This window comes from Lethenteron reissneri, unplaced genomic scaffold (assembly GCF_015708825.2).
Source record: "Lethenteron reissneri isolate LAM-NWPU_2019-01 unplaced genomic scaffold, ASM1570882v1 scaffold_120, whole genome shotgun sequence".
NCBI classification, from domain to species: Eukaryota; Metazoa; Chordata; class Hyperoartia; order Petromyzontiformes; family Petromyzontidae; genus Lethenteron; species Lethenteron reissneri.
In genome coordinates, this window is record NW_026890893.1 from 1,382,583 (window position 1) to 1,406,749 (window position 24,167).

Below are 24,167 nucleotides of genomic sequence, written 5' to 3' on the forward strand. Positions count from 1 at the left end.
CCGGGCCCAGCGTGGGCCAACCCAGAGACGCCGCGTCATCAGCGCTGCGACCTTCACTGCCGGACGACAGCTGGCTTCAACCTAGCATTTCGCATCATCAGCGCTGCGACCGGACAGTGAGGGCGCCATTCTTACTGTAACCAGCGCCGGGGCCGGCACATGGACCGACTCGCTGGTCGCCGCCTGTGCTGCTCTGGCCAAAGGTTGGAGGTCGGGAGACCAGGCCCCTGACACTTCGTACATTTTACCCGCTCCGGATTAATGATTTTTTTTTGATATTTTCTTCGTTGTCGTCGGGGAGTCGTGACTGTTGTTGGGTAAACTGTGTGGAGCTTCGCTCGTGAGTGTTGTCAATGTGTGTGCGAAACTTTGCTTGTGATTGTTAACAATGTATGGTTTGTATTGAGCTTTGTTCGTGATTGTTAATGTATAGCTTGTGCTGTCATTGTTAACGATGTATATACTGTGTGGGGCATTTATCTTCAGATGGTGACAATGGCCCAGCGGGTGTTGCATGTCTAACATGAGAGTTGTGGTCCCGTCATGCTATGGCTGACGGCTTGACCTGACAGTCCGGAGATAGAGACACTCCGTGGCATGTCTAGCCTGGTGGGCTGTGTGCTCGCGTGGCTCGGAAAGTGTGGTCCCGTCGTGCTGTGGCTGGCGGCTTGACCTGACAGCCCAGAGATTGAAACACTCCGTGGCATGTCTAGCCTAGTGGGCTGTGCGCTCACAGGGCTCGGAGAGTGTGGTCCCGTCATGGAATAGCTGACGGCTTGACCTGACGGCCCGGAGGTTGAGACCCTCCGTGGCACGTCTGGAGCAGTAGGCTCGCCCTGACGGCCCGGAGATTGAAACACTCCGAGGCGCGTTGAAACAGTGGGCTAGAGATTCGTGGTGTTCAGGTGTAGTTGTTCCATTACGTTGGGACTGTATCCCTCAGTTGTTAGGGTGCATGTTGTGCAGGGCGTGAACAATGGGTCGTCTCAGATCGGTCGGTACAGCTATATGCTGCGATGCGAGTCTTGGAGAGAGATTGGGTCTCAGCTCGGTCGGTACAGCTATACGCTGCGATGTGAGTCTTGGAGAGAGGTTGGGTCTCAGATCGGTCGGTACAGCTATATGCTGCGATGCGAGTCTTGGAGAGAGATTGGGTCTCAGCTCGGTCGGTACAGCTATACGCTGCGATGCGAGTCTTGGAGAGAGGTTGGGTCTCAGATCGGTCGGTACAGCTATATCCTGCGATGCGAGTCTTGGAGAGAGACTGGGTTGAAGTCCCCCCCGATATGGCCGACGTGCGTGGTTTTAGGATGGAGACGCCACGTTGGAAAGGCGGGGGGTACAAACGGTTGACATGTAATGTCGGTGGTGGTCCTCATTGAGGGCTGCTGGGACGCAAGCACGGGATGCCTTTTGGAGATGCGGTTCGTGCGTGCGGCCACCATTTATGGACAGGAGCAGGCAGATTTATTTTGTTTGTGTCATGTAAATTTTATATACATATTTTAAAATGTAGATACTGGAGCAGCCCTGAAGTGCGACGACTTCTCGACCCGGGACGTAGACAGACGTCCGGATTAGTGTGTGTAGAGGGATGCTCGACATGTTGGTCTTCGCCTTCTCACCACCTGACGGATGGGAGGCTGGCAGAGTGGTGTGGAACCCTGCCATCCATGCGGTGGTTGTGCATCCAACGCGTCGGAATCTGTATATTTGTTGTTGTTAATTCCCCGTTTTCTATGCAGATCCCGAGGAGGGCTAGGTGTGCCATGGGTCGTTTGTTCATGTGTCATTGCTTCACCTTTTTGTTGATTGATGCTTGTATATAGTGTAGAGTTGTACAGGTTGGTTATGGTTTTTATGGTTGCTTTCTTGTTCTCTTTTCTTTTCCTGTTGAGGCTCGCGTATTTTTTTTTCTCTCTCTCCCTTTCGTTAATTTAAACTTTCTAATTATTGACAGCCGGGACGGCTGGAGGCTACATAGAGGGGGGTAATGTAGTGACATTAGAAGGGAGGGGCTGCTGGGGGCTCTGGCTTCCCAGGCGAGTCCAGACGCTTAAGCCTCTGGGCGCCAGGCGCTGGGTTCCCAGGGGGTCCAGACGCTTAAGCCTCTGGGCGCCAGGCGTTGAGTTCCCAGGCGCTTAATCCCCTGGGCGCCGCCAACGGGGGGGGCTGTGTGTGCTCTGTGGGATGTCTGGTGGCGCACACGGCCCCACCCCTCGTTGGACCAGGCATAAAAGGAGAGCTCCCTGGACGATCGGGGCCCAGTTGTAACTCAAGACCCAAGACCCACGACCAGCCATCTGAAGACCCTGGGATGCTGCGAGAGTCAGCGCTGGGACTCTGGAACTCCCGACTCTACGACCTTGTGAGGGCGAGTTCCGGAGCGTAGCCAGAGTAGAGTATCTAGGCTGTGTAGCTAGGCTGTGTACCTAGGCTGTAACAGAGTATCAGGACTGTTGGAGAGTTGGACTGTTGGAGTGTTGTATTGTAATAAAGAAGTTACCTCTACAAGTGTCTCCGGAACCCGTTACACATGTATACATAACCAAACGTAAACTTGAATCTCAGATTAATTTCAAAATCACAGTCACCATCTCTTCCTGCAGTCTACTTGCCACACTAATTCCCTCCACACACTCGCCTACCTCTCCCCTCCCATCTCACTCCACTACCCTCCATAAACTCGCCTACCTCTCCCCTCTCATCTCACTCTGCTCCCCTCACGCACTCTCCTACCTCTCCCTTCCTAGCTCACTCTCCTCTCCTACATCGAGATGCGTCACAAAGTCAATTCGTTAATTGTATTAAACATTGTATATGCAATTTCAACTGATACATTGTGCCAATGCTAACAGGTGCTCTCTGCATTCTGCAGTTCGACGTAGCATTGCCCACAAACCGCAAAGTTCAGAAAGCATGTAAGTATAGTGGTTAATTGTTGGATGCTGATAGCAATTTATCGCTTTCAAACTGACTTTACTTAATTCTAGATTTGAAGCTTTCGTGACTGCAAGGATTCATACTCTTAGTTCTTTCGGTAAAGTCACGTAGGTAAAAAATGAAATTCAAATTAATAAAAAATAAAAAAAATAAAAAATCACGACGTTTCGGAGGCAACACAAGCTTCCGTCTTCAAGTGAAACTGTCACAGCAAAATATCTGTATCAAGTGAAGAGAGAAGTCCCAAGAGGTACGACCCTTTATACTGGTTAAGGGGGGAGGAGCCAGGAAGGGCTGCGGGAGAGGAGTTGTGAGATGGTCGGTACTGCTGCTGGAACTGAGCCTTTGTAATGTAGATGGCATATGTAGATAAGCCAGCTAAGATTAAGCCGCCTTTTGTTATGCTGTTGGGTGGGTAAATTAATTAAATACTATTAAGCCGCCTTTTGTTATGCTGCTGGGTGGGTAAATTAATTAAATACGAAAAAGGAGAGTACTGTTAAACGCTGGGGATGTTAACACTCGGTAGAGTAAAATAGTGCCTGTCAGATAAGATGGTCCAAAAATGTGTAGTTAAATCTTTTTGCATGGTGGATAACATCTTTCCAATGATTACGAAGTTTGTACCCATCATCACGGTTGAAATTATGTCACATGGGTTGGACCAGATGACGCCAAAAGGCGCACAACTCAAAGACAATGCACCATCAGAGTATGAGAGCTCGGGGTAAGCATTTACACCACTGGCAAATGAGGTTCCCATGGTGTAAATGCTTACCCCGAGCTCTCATACTCTGATGGTGCATTGTCTTTGAGTTGTGCGCCTTTTGGCGTCATCTGGTCCAACCCATGTGAGACTAGGCTCTAAGGAAAGCTGTCTCGGGTGTGGACCAATCAACTTCAAGGACAGTGCACATTATCAGAGTTATGTTCTTTTGTTTGTATTATGACTGCAGGTATTGCGGTCTATGCAAACATGACTCCTTGTAAAAAGGTGTCAGTTTTGTTGCCAGATAGAAGGGTAAAAAAAACTATTATTACACATTTTTGGACCATTTTATCTGACAGGCACTATTTTACTCTACCGAGTGTTAACATCCCCAGCGTTTAACAGTACTCTCCTTTTTCGTATTTAATTAATTTACCCACCCAGCAGCATAACAAAAGGCGGCTTAATAGTATTTAATTAATTTACCCACCCAGCAGCATAACAAAAGGCGGCTTAATCCTAGCTGGCTTATCTACATATGCCATCTACATTACAAAGGCTCAGTTCCAGGAGCAGTACCGACCATCTCACAACTCCTCCTCTCCCGCGGCCCTTCCTGGCTCCTCTCCCCTTAACCAGTATAAAGGGTCGTACCTCTTGGGACTTCTCTTCACTTGATACAGATATTTTTGCTGTGACAGTTTCACCTGAAGACAGAAGCTTATGTTGTCTCCGAAACGTCGTGATTTTATTGTTTTTGATTTTTTATTCATTTGACTTTACTTACGTGTGAATGCCGTGTTTCTGCTGGTTCCTCCGATCTGTCTGCAACACACGAGCCCACGTTAAATGTTAGCAAGGGATGACCCGTCGTGCATTTAACTTTATAGTCAATTTGTGTTGCTATTGGGAAACCTTTCTTAGAGAAAAATGCTGTCAACATAAAAAAATCGTAATATCTCACTATACACAATTTTTAATATATTAACTATGAATGTGCATTTTTTTTTCCTGTTTGGTGCAGGGGCGACTCACCCACGCCAGTACCAATGCCCAGAGGTTTGAATCGTTCTAACTCAAAGGGTCTGCTCTTGTCAGTACCATTGCCAAATGTGTTCTCAAGCCACATTTTCGACGCCACTTCTTTCTCTCATTCTTTCTAAGCTTTTGTCCTTGCTCCACACATCACAGCCGCGAATTAGTTATGGCTATGCACGTGCACGCCGGCCATTTTGTAGATGCGTAACCCTGGTTCTTGAGATATTTGTGTTGCTGTTGAAAATTATATAACGTTTTTAAAAAATGTACATTTGCTCAAAAGTGGTGGTGGGAGACTCAGAATTTTTCTGAATTTGTCGGGGCTATGCATCAAATTTCATATGAGGCACGTGCCATCAGTTACCGAAAAATCTGGTAAATGATTCAACTAATAACCACAAGGATTGAGTCACATCACTGCCACAATGTCAATGATTGCAGATCCTTTATAGAAAGCACAAATTAAGTGGGTAAAATATATGATACTCTTTGGTTCTTTCGGTAAAGTCACGTAGATAGAAATAAAATAAAATAAATCAAGACTTTTCCGAGGCAACACAAGCGTCCGTCATCAAGCGAGAAATGGTGAGACAGCTGCCTCAAGCAAGGGTTTATATACGTTTGAGAAGGATCCACAAGCAAGGGTTTATATACGTTTGAGAGGGATTAGCAAGTCAAAGAGAGTATGTAAAAAGAGCTTAGGGAAAGAGGTTATTAGCATGTTTTAGCAAAGATAATATGTAGAAATAGCATGTTGGATTATAGTGCAAAGTTAATGAGCTTCCGTCATCGACCATCTGCTCCTGCAATTTTCATTGTCACACTATAATTTCCTCCACACACTATCCGACCACTCCCCTCTCATCTCACTCCACTACCCTCCACACACTCTCCTACCTCTCCCCTCTCATATCAGTCCACTCTCCTTACTCTCCCCTCTCATCTCACTACTCCCCTCCACACACTCTCCTAACTCTCCCCTCTCATCTCACTCTACTCTCCTACATCCAGGTGCCTCACAAAGCCAATTCGTTACTCGTATTAAACATTGTATATGCAATGTCAATTGACAAATTGTGGCAACGCTAATAGGTGCTCTCTGTGTTCTGCAGTTGTACCTAGCATTGCCCCCAAACCACAACGTTCCGAAAGCATGTAAGTATGATGGTTAATTGTTGGATGCAGATGGCAATTTAACGCTTTCAAACTGACTTTTTAAAAGTGTGAATGCCGTGTTTTTGCTGGTCTCTACGATCTGTTTATAACACACGAGCTCATGTTAAATGACCCCGTCGTGCATTTAACGTTAGTTTAAATTTGTGTTGCTATTGGGAAACTTATCTTGGAGAAAACCTAGCAAATTCATGAAACCTGCCAAAAAACCGTAATGAACGAAAAATAAACATGGTGTGAAATGGTGGTGAGATGCAACCTTCCTCGCCTGGTATGCAGGAAGTCAGGGGTTCAATCCCTACCGGGATGCCTGTATATTTGGAGTTTGCATGTTCTCCCCGTGATCGCGTGGCTTTTTTCTCCGGGTCCTCTGGGTTTTCCTTCTACATTTAGAAACATGCATTGCGTAAATTCAGATTATTTTGATACTATAAATGTCCAAATGATGAGCCACTTTGTTGAGCTATCATCTGTGGCGAGATCGTTTTGGTAGGATGGGGATGGTTTAGTTTTATTTATATGTTTTTAGGTGATTTGTTTACTTTCTTGTACCTTGCACTCCTATCGTGTTTTGTACAGTTTGTTTTTGCTGTTGTTGTAACGTTCTCCCCACCTCTACTGGACATCTGTGAAAAAAGCTTTCGAGCTCATCCGATTCCTCCAGTATATATCAACATTCTGATTCTGATATCCCTATGGCTTGATTGTACGTCACGTCATCTCGTGCGAGGCCACAGCTCTATCACAGATGTCATCACAATCAACGATGATCAATTGTTGATGAACGACGATCAAAGCCACTGACCTTGCTCGCATATGGACCTGCGATGTAACAATCTTCGGATTGCTCGCGTGAAAGCCTGAATCAATTATTTATTTCTCCTCGGTGGACATCCTCATGGGCGCATTACATAATTTGTCTACCACTCCGTCATTAGTCTCGACGAGCATCCAACATGTTTTTCTTCTTGTAATTACATGTCCAGCCCATGCCTTTTTCTTAACTTTTCATTGTTGTCAGTAACCAGCATACAGTGAGGGAAAAAAGTATTTGATCCCCTGCTGATTTTGTACGTTTGCCCACTGACAAAGAAATAATCAGTCTATAATTTTAAAGGTAGGTTTATTTTAACAGTGAGAGAGAATAACAACAAAATAATCCAGAAAAACGCATGTAAAAATGTTATAAATTGATTTGCATTTTAATGAGGGGAATAAGTATTTGACCCCTCTGCAAAACATGACTTAGTACTTGGTGGCAAAACCCTTGTTGGCAATCACAGAGGTCAGACGTTTTTTGTAGTTGGCCACCAGGTTTGCACACATCTCAGGAGGGATTTTGTCCCACTCCTCTTTGCAGATCTTCTCCAAGTCATTAAGGTTTCGAGACTGACGTTTGGCAACTCGAACCTTCAACTCCCTCCACAGATTTTCTATGGGATTAAGGTCTGGAGACTGGCTAGGCCACTCCAGGACCCAAATGTGCTTCTTCTTGAGCCTCTCCTTTGTTGCCTTGGCCGTGTGTTTTGGGTCATTGTCATGCTGGAATACCCATCCACGATCCATTTTCAATGCCCTGGCTGAGGGAAGGAGGTTCTCACCCAAGATTTGACGGTGCATGGCCCCGTCCATCGTCCCTTTGATGCAGTGAAGTTGTCCTGTCCCCTTAGCAGAAAAACACCCCCAAAGCATAATGTTTCCACCTCCATGTTTGACGGTGGGGATGGTGTTCTTGGGGTCATAGGCAGCATTCCTCCTCCTCCAAACACGGCGAGTTGAGTTGATGCCAAAAAGCTCGATTTTGGTCTCATCTGACCACAACACTTTCACCCAGTTGTCCTCTGAATCATTCAGATTTTCATTGGCAAACTTCAGACGGGCATGTATATGTGCTTTCTTGAGCAGGGGGACCTTGCGGGCGCTGCAGGATTTCAGTCCTTCACGGCGTAGTGTGTTACCAACTGTTTTCTTGGTGACTATGGTCCCAGCTGCCTTGAGATCATTGACAAGATCCTCCCGTGTAGTTCTGGGTTGATTCCTCACCGTTCTCATGATCATTGCAACTCCACGAGGTGAGATCTTGCATGGAGCCCCAGGCCGAGGGAGATTGACAATTCTTTTGTGTTTCTTCAATTTGCGAATAATCGCACCAACTGTTGTCACCTTCTCACCAAGCTGCTTGGCGATGGTCTTGTAGCCCATTCCAGCCTTGTGTAGGTCTACAATCTTGTCCCTGACATCCTTGGAGAGCTCTTTGGTCTTGGCCATGGTGATTGATTGATTGCTTTTGTGAACAGGTGTCTTTTATACAGGTAACAAGCTGAGATTAGGAGCACTCCCTTTAAGAGTGTGCTCCTAATCTCAGCTTGTTACCTGTGTAATGCGGGCGTAAATGGGCGGGGCGGATATGACGATCCGAGGGGGAGGAGTCAGGGTCACGTGGGGGAGAAGTTATAGCGGGGAGACAGGAAGCTATCTGGGTCAGTCGGGGGAGTGAAGGGTGGTGAACACGTTGGGTGGTCGCCGTGCCTCAGCCTGGTGGCTGAGGGGCTCATGACGGCGCCAGCCAGCGGGGTGGAAGAGAGAGTGGAGGATTGAGGTTGGAGATGGCGAGATAGCCACAGAGGCCACGAAGGGCTGAGGTAGGAGATGGCGAGATAGCCACAGAGGCCACGAAGGGCTGAGGTAGGAGATGGCGAGATAGCCACAGAGGCCACGAAGGGCTGACGTTGGGAGGTGGCGAGATCGCCACGCACGGAGGAACAGGGAGCAGCGATGGAGCTGCTGTGAGAGCAGCCAGAGGGCTGCACCAAGAGCCTGCAACGGAGCTGCAGGAGCGCGGAAGGCTACGGGAGCGAAGGCAGATGTGGAGCTGCCAGGCAGAGAGTCTCAGGAGGAGTGCCGTGAGGGAAGGAGAACGCGAACCCAAATAAAGGACACGGAGTCAGAGAGAAGCGTCCAAGTCCTTTATTACACCTGTATAAAAGACACATGGGAGCCAGAAATCTTTCTGATTGAGAGGGGGTCAAATACGTATTTCCCTCATTAAAATGCAAATCAATTTATAACATTTTTGACATGCGTTTTTCTGGATTTTCTTTTTGTTATTCTGTCTCTCACTGTTCAAATAAACATACCATTAAAATTATAGACTGATCATTTCTTTGTCAGTGGGCAAAGGTACAAAATCAGCAGGGGATCAAATACTTTTTTTCCCTCACTGCTCCACATGTTCCACTTTTTTTGCTTCTTAATGTAAACTTCAACAAATTTATCCAGTGATGGTTCTTGACATTTCCATTAGGTGGGGATGTTGTGAGTGACCTGTAAAAACATGGTGTTCTAATTAATAAAAAACCTCGTCATGTCAATGGCCTTCCCGTGAAAATGATATAACTGTCTCAAATGATGTCCCCATGACCCTCAATGACACACTACACAACCTCCTAGAGCCGTGACCTGCTATATTTGCACAGTGCAACCTAGCATTGTGGCATAGTCATCGCAGCCACGGGCGCCTTTATCACGGCCATGAATGGCTCTTAAAATATTAGTTTCTAGAAGCTAATCACAATAAAGGAAGGGATATCGCTTGCTCGGAACGCCTTCACAGCTGCCCCGACACCTCTCTGAGACACAAATCAGACTGTGGCATCGCAGTGGTTTCTAACACGGACAACTTAAATTTTTACCTTCATTAGGCAATTCACGTTGAAATAATCATTGCGTTTAAAAAAAAATAGTGAACAATAACAACACAATTAATAGAAAAGTATTTTTATTTGACGGTGCCCAACGCCCATAGTGGACAAACCGTGCCTCAATGTATCTTTCAAAGCTTCTTTGCACACCTTTTGTTGTTGTTTTTTGTTCCATCTTTCTTAATTAAATACCACGTTCATGATCAATGTCATAGCAGTCAGGACAGACACACACATAAGTAAAGCTCTTCCGAGGACAAAACTCACAGTGATGACGTCTTCTTGCTCCATTTACGACCAGAAGTGGGTAGATCTGTTTTAAAATTCAGGCGAAATCGCCCCCAATGATGCCGAATGTAATTATCGGCAAAACCTCACCAGGTACTCGAATTGTAAATGCTGTGGATTTACTGTCCAGCAAACCGGTGGGTCTAAAGTCGTAACTTAATTGCACGTTTGGTTTACGTGACAACCCCTTACTTAATTGGCTGTGTCGGGTGGTGGCATGTTAACGACACTTATACTTAACGCGATCTAACCTCCAAAAAATACCTCTATGATGAATAATATTGGTCACAAAAGCCTAACAACTGTCAAACTGACAAGTCATTAAAGCAACTATTAATGCACATGATTTGTTTTCGCTGTTTGTTTCAGATCCTGTCCAGGGTACAACCGCAACCCAGGAGTGTCCTTGTCTGGAGGTTTGAATCATGATCATTCTACCACTTACCAAATACGACTGCTCTGGTAGCTTTGTCAATGGAAGGGGCCATTGACGACTATTTCCCACCTGCCACATAATTTTCACGTGAAAAGACACCGCTTACTTTTGTCCGCACTTTTTACTATTTTTATATTTTCTACTGCTCCCTAGATGACAGCTTGGCAATCGCTTATAACTTTGTATGTTGCTTCGTCGGTCATTTGAGAAATGTTTACCCTTGTTAGCCACATAATTGTATTGTAATATACATTTTTTTTTATTAAGGCATTGCTGAACATTTTCTTGAGACTCAAGAGGCTTATCGTGCCTGGGCTTGCACTGCTGAGATCTTGCATTCGAATCATGGGTATCAGCTCCCGGTGGTGATCATTATGGATTTTACAGAACGAGGAACCACTGTTTTGGCGTTGATTTCAGTAGATGGGTGATGGTGCGGGTTTTGCTCTTCATTTTGTCCGTGTTCTGGGGCTCCAACACTTGCATGCCAATGTGTCAGCTACAGAGCAAACGAGGGGAGACTTGCTGTCCATTAGAACTGCAGTAGTTTCTCCCCCAGGCTTGTCCCAGCACGTATAAAGATAAAATAATAAATTCAATTAAATACTAGCATACGACGTTTCGATTGCAACACAAGCAATCATCATCAGGTATAAATTAAATAGAAACACAAATCTAGTATACTTAGAAATGTAATGTAATACAACAGAGAGTCGGATAACATAACAGTCAACACCCTATCTGGTTGATTACGTTATTCCTGAGAATGCTAAATTTGAGAGAGAGATTAAACACAGAACCAGAAACATATAGACAGACATATAAGCAGACAGATATCACAGAGATACATAGAGAGAGAGCAAACATAGGCACAAAGAGAAACTACGCCTCTGTGTCGAGGCCTTAAATAGAGAGAGGGGGGGGGCGGGGAGAGAGGGAGGGGTTAGAGAAATTAGCATGTCCATGAGTGGAAACGGTGAGTGGCAAGGTGTAAAAAGCTTGAGAGAGGGGGGGCAGGGGCGGAGAGAGAGGGGTTAGAGAAATTAGCATGTCAATGAGTAGCACGATGAGGGGTACGGTACGAAAGCTTGAAAATATTAGGTGGCAGGGAGAGAGACACACTAAATTAACTAACCTAGCAAAAATTTCGAAATGTAATGCAATGCAACACAGAGGGTCGGTCAACACACAATTAACGTATAGCCTGGTTGATTACGTTCTTCCAAAGATTGCTAAATTAGAAGTTAAGTGTGAAATTTGAAAAAACACAGACACGAAGACCGATACACAAGCAGAGAGAGACAACGAAAAAACCCAGAGAGAGAGAGAAAAAACAAACTTAAAACTTCTCCGTAGAAGTGGTTCAAACTTAATTTGGAGCTTTCGTGACTGCAGGAATTATTCTTTGGTTCTTTCGGTAAAGTCACGTATAAAGATAAAATAATAAATTAAATTCAATACTAGCATACGACGTTTCGATTGCAACACAAGCAATCATCATCAGGTATAAATTAAATAGAAACACAAATCTCGCTTGTGTTGCAATCGAAACGTCGTATGCTAGTATTTAATTTAATTTATTATTTTATCTTTATACGTGACTTTACCGAAAGAACCAAAGAATAATTCCTGCAGTCACGAAAGCTCCAAATTAAGTTTGTCCCAGCACGTTTGCGGACAATGCTTTCCCCTTAATTAACCTTGCGCTGTGCGTTATCTGGAGATGCCCTCGCAGAAAGTCAGACCCCTGTTGCGTGTGCCACTGAGCTCTGATGGTGGAGGCTTGTAACTTAATTTAGTCCCTGCAGAAACATAACTTGGATATCTCGCTATGCGTTGATATTAATTATGTGGGAGGCTGAGTTCACATTTTGTTTGGTGTCAGTTAAGACGCAGGTGCCCCGTGACTTCTAATACAATTCAGGTCTTTGTTGGGTGGGAGACAGCAGCCTTCCTGCAGCCCACCTGATACGTGTTTTAGTGTCGTTTTCTTCAACACGACTAATACTGTAACCCCCAGTTATATGAGCGTCATTAAATCAAATCCAGATATGATCAATAAAGTGAATGCCGAAATAAAATAAAAATGTATCAGCCAAGGTCTTCGAGTGTACCTACTAAACAATGATGGATTCTCAAGACCTAAGTGTGACTTCTTGGCCATGAATTTGAGAAAAAACAACATTGTGATATCATCACCTCAAATTTGATTAACGCATTAAGAAACGTTGGTGGATCGCGCGTTACAAATTAAAGGTTGTCGGCTTATTTCTGCCATTTTCCACGCTAAGCTTGGCCTTGCCAACTTTATTGGGCGTGGCCTGAAGGAGTACGCTCTCAAATCCAATACTGGCAAAGTGATGGCTGATCCACAACTGTCACGGTTGATTACTTGATGGCCATCAATGTTTCTCTCTCGTTGGTTACCTGGATTTTTTCCTCCGGGTCCTCCTGGATTTTCCCTCCACATTTAGAAACATGCAATTTACATTTATTTAGATTAATTTGCTGATGTAAATGTCCATATGATAAGCCACGTTGTTGAGCTATCATTTGTGGCCAGGTTGCTTCTCAAAAATAGTTCATACCTCAGTGGGCTATGCCTGGTTCGAAGGCGGATAATTTAGTTTTATTTGTATGAGTTTGGATGATGTTTACTTTTCATGTCTTTGCACTTCTATCATGTTTTTGGCATTTGTTGTTGTAATGTTCTTACCCCGTGCCGCTACTGGACATCTGTGAAAAAGAGCTTTATTGTTCATCGGATTCTTACAGTATAAATATTTTTATTCTGATATTTCTCATAGGAAAGAATGACTGCTTTTGGGTGGCACATCCTCATAAAGGATGATGGTATAATGGCCCTTTAAAAGCCAATTCAATGAGCGCTCACTTCTCCAGTAACGCACCGTAAGCTCTAAGAGAGGTCTGCCTGTAATAGGTCTGTGCTGAGGGTGACTTTGATTTATGTAACATTGGTGTATTGTGCAGCCAATGCAAAATCGTCGGTATGTACGTTCATTTGTTTTATGCGTGTGGGAACATTCTTCTTCTTTTGTATGGATTATTAGCAGATTAAGGATTTTATACTCTTTGGATTTTTCGATAAAGTCATATAGGTAGAAAAATATAAAATAAAATAAATCACGACGTTTCAATCGCAATACAAGCGGTCGAAATAGTCTATTTCCGCCTGAGGACGACCGCTTGGGATTCGAGGCCGCACCCTTGCTGGGCCGACGAATCTTTGATAGTGTAATTTGTTGCATCAGGTGGCCGCATCGACCACATGGCCAGTCCTGGTTTGGTTTGATAGTCGACCTTTGGCGGCATGGAACATTGAAACCGGGACGTTTGATGGTAGGGTGCTGTATCACAGATGTTTATTTTTTTTTACGTCGGCCGCATTCATTGAGGGTAGGTCACCAGTGTGTATATGTTGAATGGTGATGATGCAGCTTGGATACATGTGTAACGGCGTAAATACTGCAGGAGACGAGTTGACGGAGGCAGCACGTATTTATTTATAACACCCTACAGAACAGTCATCTATACAGCCTAGGAACACAGCCTACGCGTGCCTGACACCGGCTACGCTCTCAGGTCCTCCAGCTATGTCCTTCCTAGAGGAGGCTATCTGACCCGACCTAGCCAGGGTACGGGTCCCAACCACTGGCCCATCAAACCCGGCCCTGATACGGACGTCGGGCCGTGAGTACCCAGGGTCTCACCACTGAGCCACACAGAGTCCCGGCCCTGATAAGGGCAGCGGGGCTAGGGGTCCCAGGGTCCTATGTAGCTTTCTCCGTCTTCATTCTTCACTGGCTTCAACGACTCCCCGAGCGCTCATGCGCATCGCCCTATATAGCCCTCTGCCCCCCGAGGGGCGGGGCTAGTGCGGACGTCCGTGTAGCCACCCATGTGCGGACCGTGATGGAGACACCGGCTACGCGATGGCTCGCTACATCCCGGTACGTACCACCTCTACATCACCCCCCTCCGCATAGCTCGCAGCCGGCCCAGCTGCAAAACCCCCTTATGCAATAAAGAATGCATCCCAAAAAACACAGAACCCTGCATGTGCCCCATAACAACAACACAACAATTAACCAAACCAACAACAACAACACACGAACGCCCCAATAAATAACCCAACCCCCCAACACTCAACAACAAGAACGTATATACAATGTCGACGAGAAAAAAAATATATATACGTAAAAAAAAACAACGTTACGACGTCCCGTGACCCGCACCCGCGACTCCACACGCCCCGTAGAAGCGGGACGTCCAGTCAGTCAAAAGGGGGCTGCTCTGACGCGGCAACCTGACGGAACCGGCCCCACGTTACGAGAAGTGGCGCGATTTAGCACGAGTCCACTTGGCCGGTCCGTCATATGGCACAGGACATGCTTGTCCGACAGGCGGCCCAGGTAGTCCTGGAAGGCTCGGACCGGGCTCCCCGGATCCGCACGTGCTCCGGGGATCCGACTGCTGGCGTTCAGGGGCCGTCAATTCCGAGACACCTGGGAGCGGGTCAGTCAGAGACATGTGAGGATCAGGCGGCGGCATCCCATTCCCCGATTCAACGGACACATCACATGCTCGGCCATTTGGACATGAAGGGAAGGTATCTGGCGCCGTGAAAGGTTTCAGTCGGGAGGGGTGAACATACCAACAACGCTTCCCCCACTTAACCTGAACACATTGGGGGCGCGCAACCCGCACAACCTCGACCGGTCCCCGCCATGGCCTCAGCAGTTTGGGGGATGTTGCCAATGGCGCCTGCGGGCAGTGCAACCAGGCCTTATCGCCCGGTTTCCACTCGTGCGTGTGCGTCCGCTGTGCACGCAACCGCTCGTTCACCATCTGGCGAGATCTCGAGTTCAGCGTCGCTGCTTCCCGTGCCTCGGCAAATTTAGCAATGTTAAATTTAATGTGATCAGCCAATTTAGACTTAGCACGGGGTTCGGAATCCCCAACTGGGCATCCACGGGCAGATCAGCGTCCTGGCCATACATAAGATAGAATGGAGAAAACCCTGTCGCCGCGTGGGGAGCCATCCTGTAAGCGGCGAGGACACCTGGAATCTGTAAGTCCCAATCCACCTGAGCTTCGCACACCCGATGGCACAACATGGACGTAATTGTCCTGTGGAGCCGCTCCACCATCCCATCAGTCTGTGGGTGGTACGGGGAGGTACGCACCTTTTTAGTGCCCAAAAGGTCGCACACCTCCCGTAATAAAACGCCCGAAAAATGTTTCCCCTGGTCGGTCAGCAACCGCTCCGGTGCACCTTTGTCCATGACATAGCCCTGGACAAAGGCCTCGGCAACGGCCGCCGCCGACTGGTTGGCAAGTGGCCAAGCCATGGACCATCAAGTGAAATATTCCACGCCAACCAGCAGGTACTTGTTACCCCTGGGTGTCACCGGGAAGGGCCCCAAAATATCAAGCGCAACAAGTTCATTGATGCACGAGACCTGAATAGATTGCAATGGTGGGTTAGTCGCAATGGGCGGCGGTTTTCGTTGGGCGCACTGCACACACCCTTTGAGAATGGTGGACACATCCCTCACCATACCCGGCCAATAGTAATCACGCTGGAGCAGAGCAAGGGTTTTGTGAAATCCCATATGTAACAGTCGTTCATGAGCGGCCAGAACAACCCTACCCCGCACAGCAGATGGCACAACAAGCCTATGGCGTAGGGACATACCTTCCTACTTAATAAGGAGGCCCTGTTTCACTACCCATGAGTCGAGGCCAACTGCACCCTCATCGGAACCATTCGCCTTGCGACGCAGTGCGAGCAAGGACGCGTCGACCATTTGGAGGCGGCCCCACTCAACGAGAGACAATGCAAGTAACGAGTCCCCGCCCGTCGGAGAGAAGAAAACCTCGGGTCGTGGTGCTTTGGCCCCGGCGACCAGAGCCGCCGGAGGGACAACAGCCTGGGGTTTGCAACGCCCCGATCCCAAAAGACGCACACATTCCATACGTGGTGACAACCGCGACAGGGCATCCGCGTTGGTATGGCGCACACGGTAAGTAGTCGTGAATTGAAAGTCCTGGAGGAACTCCAACCACCGGGACAACTGGCCCGATGGCTGGGCAACGCGAAGCGCGTATTGAAGCGCCGCGTGGTCCGTACGGACAGTGAAGTGTCAGCCGTAGAGATACGGTCGAAATTGTTGGATAAAAACCACAATAGCCAGTAACTCGCGATGGGTCATGCAGTACCGCTGTTCCGCCGGCGACAAAACCCTGCTACGGTAAGCGACCACGCGTTTGACACCCCTGATCACCTGTGAGAGTACCCCACCAATGCCTGTGTTACTGGCGTCCGTGTCAAGCAAAAACGGCTCGGTGAAATCAGGGTAACACAAGGGCGGAGCACTCACCAAGGCGTTCCGAAGGGAGCGAAAAGCGGCCTCCTCCTCCGGCCCCCAGCGAAACTTCACACCTTTTGCCGTCAAAGCGTGCAGGGGTTTGGCTATGGTGGCAAACTGTTCGACGAACCGCCGGTAATAGGAGGCAAACCCAATAAAACTGCGGACCTCGCTGACCGAAGTGGGCGTTGGCCAAGAACTGACACAATGTGTCTTAACGGGATCAGTGGAGATCCCCGAACGGCCGACGATGTGCCCTAAGTACCGTACCGATTCCCGGAGTAAGTGGCATTTTTGCGACTTAAACTTCAATTTGGCGGCTCGCATCCTGAGGAACACTGCCCTCAAACGTTGGAGGTGCTCTTCGAACGTTCTACTGAAGACGATGACGTCATCCAGGTAAATTAAACAGGTATCCCATTGAAGGCCTGACCAAACCAATTCCATTAACCTCTGGAACGTTGCGGGAGTTGAATGGAGTTCCATGGGCAACCAATTGAACTGAAATAGGCCCACAGGTGTCCGAAACGCGGTTTTTGGTTTCGACACCTCGTCAAGGGGCAGTTGCCAGAATCCCGATAGCAGGTCCAATGTGGAAAAATACCGTGCCCCCGCTAAAGCATCCAAGGATTCGTCCATTCTGGGTTCGGATATGTGTCAGCCACAGAGATCTTATTGAGGCGACGGAAATCAACACAAAACCGCAGGGACCCATCGTGATTTTTCACAAGCACGATGGGAGCCCCCCATGGACTGGATGAGGGCGAAATGATGTCCGCAGACAGCATGTCATTAACAGCTGATTGCACATGTTCCTTCTCGGCTGGGCTCAGCCGGAAGGGATTTTGCCGAATGGGGACAGCGTCACCCATGTCAATGTGGTGACGTAACAGGTCAGTGCAACCAATATTATATTTATGCTTGCTGAAAACGTCCAAAAATTCGAGTAACAGGCCGCGTAACGTTCCCAACTGTGAACTAGACAGGTCACTGGATCCAGAACACAGTGAATCCAACCACCCCTGATCACCCCCCGATTGAAGATGCGGAGCCAGGGCAGTATCAACATGCGCTATCAGTTGCTCACCCACGGGTACTGGTGCTGCATGAGCAAGCACGGTACCCTGTGGAATCACAGCTGCTCGTGACCCCGCATTTAAAACCACAATGAAGGGGTCTCTGTCTCCCCGCACCACCGTCTGAGCCACCGCCAAATCCAAACCCCTGACAGCTGTGTTAGACGGACCTAACAGTACACCATGCTCCGTCGTACCCACTCCAAAAGATTTCCGCAAGCATAGGGGCACCAGCATCTGTGATTCCGGGGGTACGCGTACCGTCTGGGTTACCATTGCCTGCACCGTCGCACAGGCCGTGCGTAAATTGGTAGGGATGGACAAAAATGCTATGCGGCGGCCCGAGGGGAGCTCGATGCAACCCTAATCAATGAGGATCTTGATCGGCATTTTAGCCAGAAAATCTGTTCCCAATAAACATGGGACCGCCAGAGATGATGAGACCAAGACAGGTCCCGACAATTTAATATCCCCAATGCAAATAGCCGCCCGGATCTGACCCACAATACCCAAGGATCCCCCATTTGCCGCATAACATGGAACGTCTACTGGGAGTAAGGGTCGACATTGAACGGGAAGAATATTATAAATAAGGTCGGAAATGATCATTGCCGACGCCCCCGTGTCAACCAAAACCCGAACCTCAACTCCCTCGATCGACCCAGTAACCACGGACGAACCGGCCGACGCAGCCACTACCCTATGGGCCAGCTCAGACCATTGGCCTGGTCCGAGCCCCCGTATGAACCCCCCTCTCCGCACTGAACCGGCACCCGAATTCCGCGGCCCATCAGGCGCGGCGACTCGTGTGTAGCGTGTGAGTGGGCCGAGCATGTGTAGTGCCGCGACTTGCCGGGGACTGTTGGGACGACTTAGGGCCTTGGGCGTCATCCGGCCGAGGTCCTGTGGCGCGTTGACGTGGAGCCCGGCACCCAGATGCAACGTGGCCTCGAAGGCCGCAGTTGTAACACATGACGAGAGCCGTCGCTGGTTTCGGTTGCTCCAGCTTGCGGGGCGATCGCAGGGGCGAACGACCTCCAAACCTCCAGTCCCCCGATCGTGCCGTGGCGAAGGCCTCCTCCTGTGGTAGAGTGCCTTGGGGTTCGCTGGACGCCGAGGCTGATGCGGAAACTGAGGCTGATGCGCAGACAACGACAGGCCGCTTTCGTTTAAGAACTTCGTGCGGGTGAATGCTCGTAGCAACCCGCAACGAGCATATATCTACCTCATCTGCCGCGTTAATAGGAACCCCCAAGTCCTGCGCCAATGCCAAAAGCTGCTCCGTGACCATCGCGTTATTGCTTTCTTCATCCATGCGAGGAAAAGCGGCGTCAGCGAGAGCTAGAAGCGCAATGCGGTAGGCGAGAGGGGTTTCCGTTTCACCTTTACGGCGAGCGTAGAATTGGTGGCGGCAGGCCGACGGTGGTCCATAGACCCTGGCCATGAGGCGGAGCGCAGCATGGAGTGTGGAGCGGCCAGACCTTGGAGTCGACCTGAAGGTGGCCAGAGCATCATCATCCAGAGTCGCTGGTAGCGCGCGCAGTGCCGCGGCATCGGAAGGCCGTCAACGCAGGCAGACGCTGTTGGAACGCCTGCCCCTCACCCGATTGCTGATGTTCCCATGCAGCGCCGTCGCACAGGGAAATGGCGGCCCCTTCCATGGGTTGGTCGTGGCGACATCTGTCGCGCACCGATGACGTGGGAGGCGGCGACTGGAACTCCTCGCCCACGTGGTGCTCTCGGTTCCCGCCAGTCAACGAATTAGGCGGGAAAATGGCGCCAATTACAGTGTGGGTAGCGGGAAGCTGATTTTGGCGCCAATCTTTGCGTTGCGGCGCGGTGCTGGCGCGAGCCGGCACTTGGCGCCAATTCTCCTCCCGTGCACCAGTCCTCCCTCCTCCAGATGCAGTGATCTCCGCCAATATGGAGGCAGCGGCGAGCAGCAACTCGGCCAGGCGGGAGTGGGCATCCTGGAGCCCATCCCCCAGCTGGAGCGGTGTGTCGGGCGTCCGCGACGGGTGCTGCAGTGTCGGCACCACCTCTGCTTCCCTGTCCAAACCTTGCTGGTTCGGCCCCTCCTGGTCGTCACCCTGGCCCTGCTCGTGAGTACGAATAGTCTTCCTGGTATCCATCACGTGAAGACAGTTTCACTTCTGACACCAGTTGTAACGGCGTAAATACTGCAGGAGACGAGTTGACGGAGGCAGCACGTATTTATTTATAACACCCTACAGAACAGTCATCTATACAGCCTAGGAACACAGCCTATGGCTACGCGTGCCTGACACCGACTACGCTCTCAGTTCCTCTGGCTATGTCCTTCCTAGAGGAGGCTATCTGACCCGACCTAGCCAGGGTACGGGTCCCAACCACTGGCCCATCAAACCCGGCCCTGATAAGGACGTCGGGCCGTGAGTACCCAGGGTCTCACCACTGAGCCACACAGAGTCTCGGCCCTGATAAGGGCAGCGGGGCTAGGGGTCCCAGGGTCCTATGTAGCTCGCTCCGTCTTCATTCTTCACTGGCTTCAACGACTCCCCGAGCGCTCGTGCGCATCGCCCTATATAGCCCTCTGCCCCCCGAGGGGCGGGGCTAGTGCAGACGTCAAGATAGCCACCCATGTGCAGACCGTGATGTAGACACCGGCTACGCGATGGCTCGCTACATCCCGGTACGTACCACCTCTACACATGGAGGAGGGCATTGTTCCATACCTGTCAACCTCTTATCCGTGCCTACCTTATTACAGACCAACTCAGACCTTGTTCATAATTCTGTGCCCTTATAAATCTCAACGTTCATCCTATGAAGTCCCATCACAAGGGAAAAACACAAATATACTAAACATATTTTTGCCCATATTGAAACGGGTGTATGCCGTATGGACCTGAAAATTCTATTTCCCTGGGTAAATCGTATAGGTTGACAAGCTACCATTCCTGGATGTTTTGATCGAGAAAAGACCTGATGGCTCGTTGGGACATTGTCTATAGGAAAGCCACCCACACGGATGCATATCTAAAGCCTGACTCCCACCACTATCCAGCCAAGAAGAATTCCCTCATTAAAACACTACACCATATGGCCCGTTGCATCTCCGACCAGCATCACCTAGCCAGTGAGCTGTAGCACGTACACCAAGCCTTCAGGATGAACGGATATTCTGACCGTACAATCCGCAAAGCTGTCTCCCCAGCCATGGGGAGACAACCATCTGAGGATCCAACCAATACCATCACTTTGCATACATAGCAGGGGTTACCAAATATATTTCCAAAATCTTAAACAAACACAAGATCCAGGTTCGTTTCAACACAGTACATAAAATCCGTGATTTGATCCCAACTGTAAAGAATGTGATTCCTGATATGCAATACCCGGGTGTCTACAAACTGAGTTGTGGCTGCGGAAGCAGTTACATTGGGGAAACAAAACGACACGTCTCGGACTGTGTTCGCGAACACAAGGCAGATCTGAAACACGGTAGGACCAATACCTCTGCCGTTGCTGATCATTGTTTTAACGCTGTGGGCTCACACGAATTTTACTTTTCCAAGACCAAGGTACTCTGCTAACCCACCGGATATTATCAGAGATTTGTTCATGAAGCAATCCATATATATAAACACAGACACAACTTCAACCGAGAAGATGGGTACAAACTGAGCAATCATTGGAAGGACGTTACTAACCAGGTAAAGTCTTAACTGACTGTGAAGTTTACATTCTACCTGTCTATGTCAGCTGTTATTTCTGACTCTGTGTGTCTTTCTCTCTCTCTGTGTGCATTTCTCTCCGATCTCGACTCCAGTACTCCAGCGACCTTGGTGCTGCCGCGGGGGCCACCTTCTGCCCCGCCCCCGCTCTCCGCCCATCTCCTCTGCCCCCCTACTGCAGAGGCCTATATAATAACCTCGTGCCACGGCAGATCTCTCGCCTACTTCAGCAATTTTTTTCTTGTTGTGGTTGTTCCACCTGATGACGACTGCTTGTGTTGCGATCGAAACGTTGTGATCTATTATTTTTCTACCTACGTGATTTTACCCAAAGAACCAAAGAGTATGACAGTTATTTTGTTCATGCAGTCAAAATGTTTCGATTTGGTTCCCTGAGTGGAATTGAAACATGTGATATATGAGTTTGGATTATGGTTTTATGCGCTATTTCAAGTCACAATCTTTTGGGGTTTTCGATTGAGAAGCAGTTGGCCAGTAATGCCATGCTATCTACTTTTGTTGGCTGATATCGTTGTGGATGTCCATCTATTAGTGGATGAAATTCCACAAATGTTGTCGAGGGTGTGTGTGAGGTTTAGTCCCTCGACTCCCTCAACCCAATGCTTGCTGCTGCCTTTCTTCATTCAGTGTCTGAAAAAGTGCACTTTCTTATTCTTCTTTTCATATGGCAACTGATGCAGATGGCAGAGCAACAACTACAATTTCATATTCAGGTGGTCAAGCCAGATACAGTAACAGCGTCAGGAGCAGTGGAGTAGCGTATCGCCGTGATATCTCCTTTGTATTTGTGGATCGGGCATTGCGTCGTGATACGTTGTACGGTCTGTTCTGGATGACCACATTCGCACGCTGCAGAGTTTTCACTTTTCCATTTGTGCATCAAGTATCCGCATCTGCAACCATAATTTGTACAGTTGGATGTGGTTTAGGGTGGACCATGAGCTTCATGGAAGATCAAACCCATGGAGGGATCATCTGCATTGGGTCCGGATTGTCACCAGTTTCCTGTTCATCAGTATTACTAGCATCCCCCAATCTAGGAACCAGCAGGGGTTGTGTTCTTTTCTGTGTTCTCTCAGGAAGTTATTTTTGGCTGCGGATTTGAGGACGTTAGTGAACCTCTCATACATAAGAGGTTGTTTTGGATTATATCGCGTAAATATATAAATATGTCGTTACAACCCGCCACCACCCAACACAGCCAATGAGTAAGGGTTGTCATAAAAACATAACATGCCAATTCGTCACTAGTACATCACACCGTTGTGTTGGAGAGCCAAGCCACAACATTTACAATCTGAATATGACGTTTGGCCAGTAATTACAACTAGCTTCACCAGGCGACAGCCAGATTTGTGGAGAAGTCTGTTTCGTTTCTTATATAGAGGCGTAGATGTGGTGACCACGCTTCTGTGCTCTTTCACAAAGTGGGGGGGGGGGGGGGGGGTTACTGAGGCAACGTACATTATGCATTATGCGAGCCTTTTGAACTTCTCCTTACTGTCTACTGTGTATTAAAATAGCCGTACCAACCGTAATCCCTTTTGAAGTATGCTGCCCTTTGTAGGCATGCATTTAAATAATGTATTATTTGATGGTTCGCTTCCAAGAAACACTATGGCGGTAGCTATCCGAATGGTTCAAGTTATTTTTATTAATTTCAATTTCGATAGATCATCTAATTAGTATTGGCCAGTAATAGCTAGTTTTGCACAGAACTTCAATATTATCAAAATCAATTGAGTGTCCTTGATGGCACGCGTGTTCTGCTACTACTGACAGTTGTATTTGGGATAAATTAATATTTCTCTGATGTTATTTTAGTCTCCTGCTGATCATTCGTCCCGTTTGCCCAACATAACATATACCACACGTGCAGTTAATCCTGTACACACCTTCTGTTGATAGCTTCGGTAATACATATTTTGTGCCAGATATTAATTTCTGTATTTTATGTACCGTGCCAAATCTGACTCAGATGTTTTGTTTTTGCAAACATTTGTCAAGTTTATCAGTTACTTGCACAATGTATGGAATTTTTATCTTTTTAATTACTTGGGCAGTTTCAATGCTTGTGTTATTTGATTTGGTTTTGGCATTCAATGTTCTGTTGATTTGTGCATCATTGTAACCGTTCATTTGCAGCGCTTCTTTAACATGTTGAATTTCACTTCTCAGACTGTCACCATCTGACACTTTCTTAGCTCGATGAATGAGCATCATGATAAGAGCAAATTTCTGTGCGGGGTGATGGTGTGACTGCATTCAGATAGGCGTCATCATGCGTTTTCTTTCCGTAAACACCGTGTGCAATTTTACCCTTTCGACCCTGTCCGAGCAGAATATCCAGAAATGGTAGAGTTCTGTCAGCCTCCACTTCCATGGTGCACTGGATGGAAGGGTTTGCGAGTTGAGATGATTTAGAAATGTGTTCAGTGTATCTTTGCCGTCTGGTTAGACCACCAATGTGTCATCCACATATCTGTTTACATGAAAAACCTTACTCGTTGGCTGTGTCGTGTGGTGGCGGGTTTTAATGACACATTTATATATTTACACGATCTAACCCAAAAAAAACTCTATTATGGATGATATTGGTTGCGAAAGCCTACGTGTTAAACTGAACCTCTCATAGTATTCTAAAAATGTGCAGGTATTCAGCGGATGGTTAATT

At 47.9% G+C, this 24,167-nt stretch overlaps 1 protein-coding gene across 2 annotated transcripts in view; it reads left to right on the top strand.

Annotated features, from left to right (window-relative positions):
* LOC133361695 (guanylate-binding protein 1-like) overlaps window positions 1-24,167 on the top strand; it is a 141,597-nt gene that overhangs the window by 64,113 nt on the left and 53,317 nt on the right. For both annotated transcript variants that reach the window (XM_061580697.1, XM_061580698.1), the window contains 4 exons: window positions 2,879-2,921; window positions 4,677-4,711; window positions 5,803-5,845; window positions 10,222-10,268. In XM_061580697.1, coding sequence (XP_061436681.1) covers window positions 2,879-2,921; window positions 4,677-4,711; window positions 5,803-5,845; window positions 10,222-10,268 — 168 coding nt within the window. The remainder of the gene's footprint in view (window positions 1-2,878; window positions 2,922-4,676; window positions 4,712-5,802; window positions 5,846-10,221; window positions 10,269-24,167) is intronic.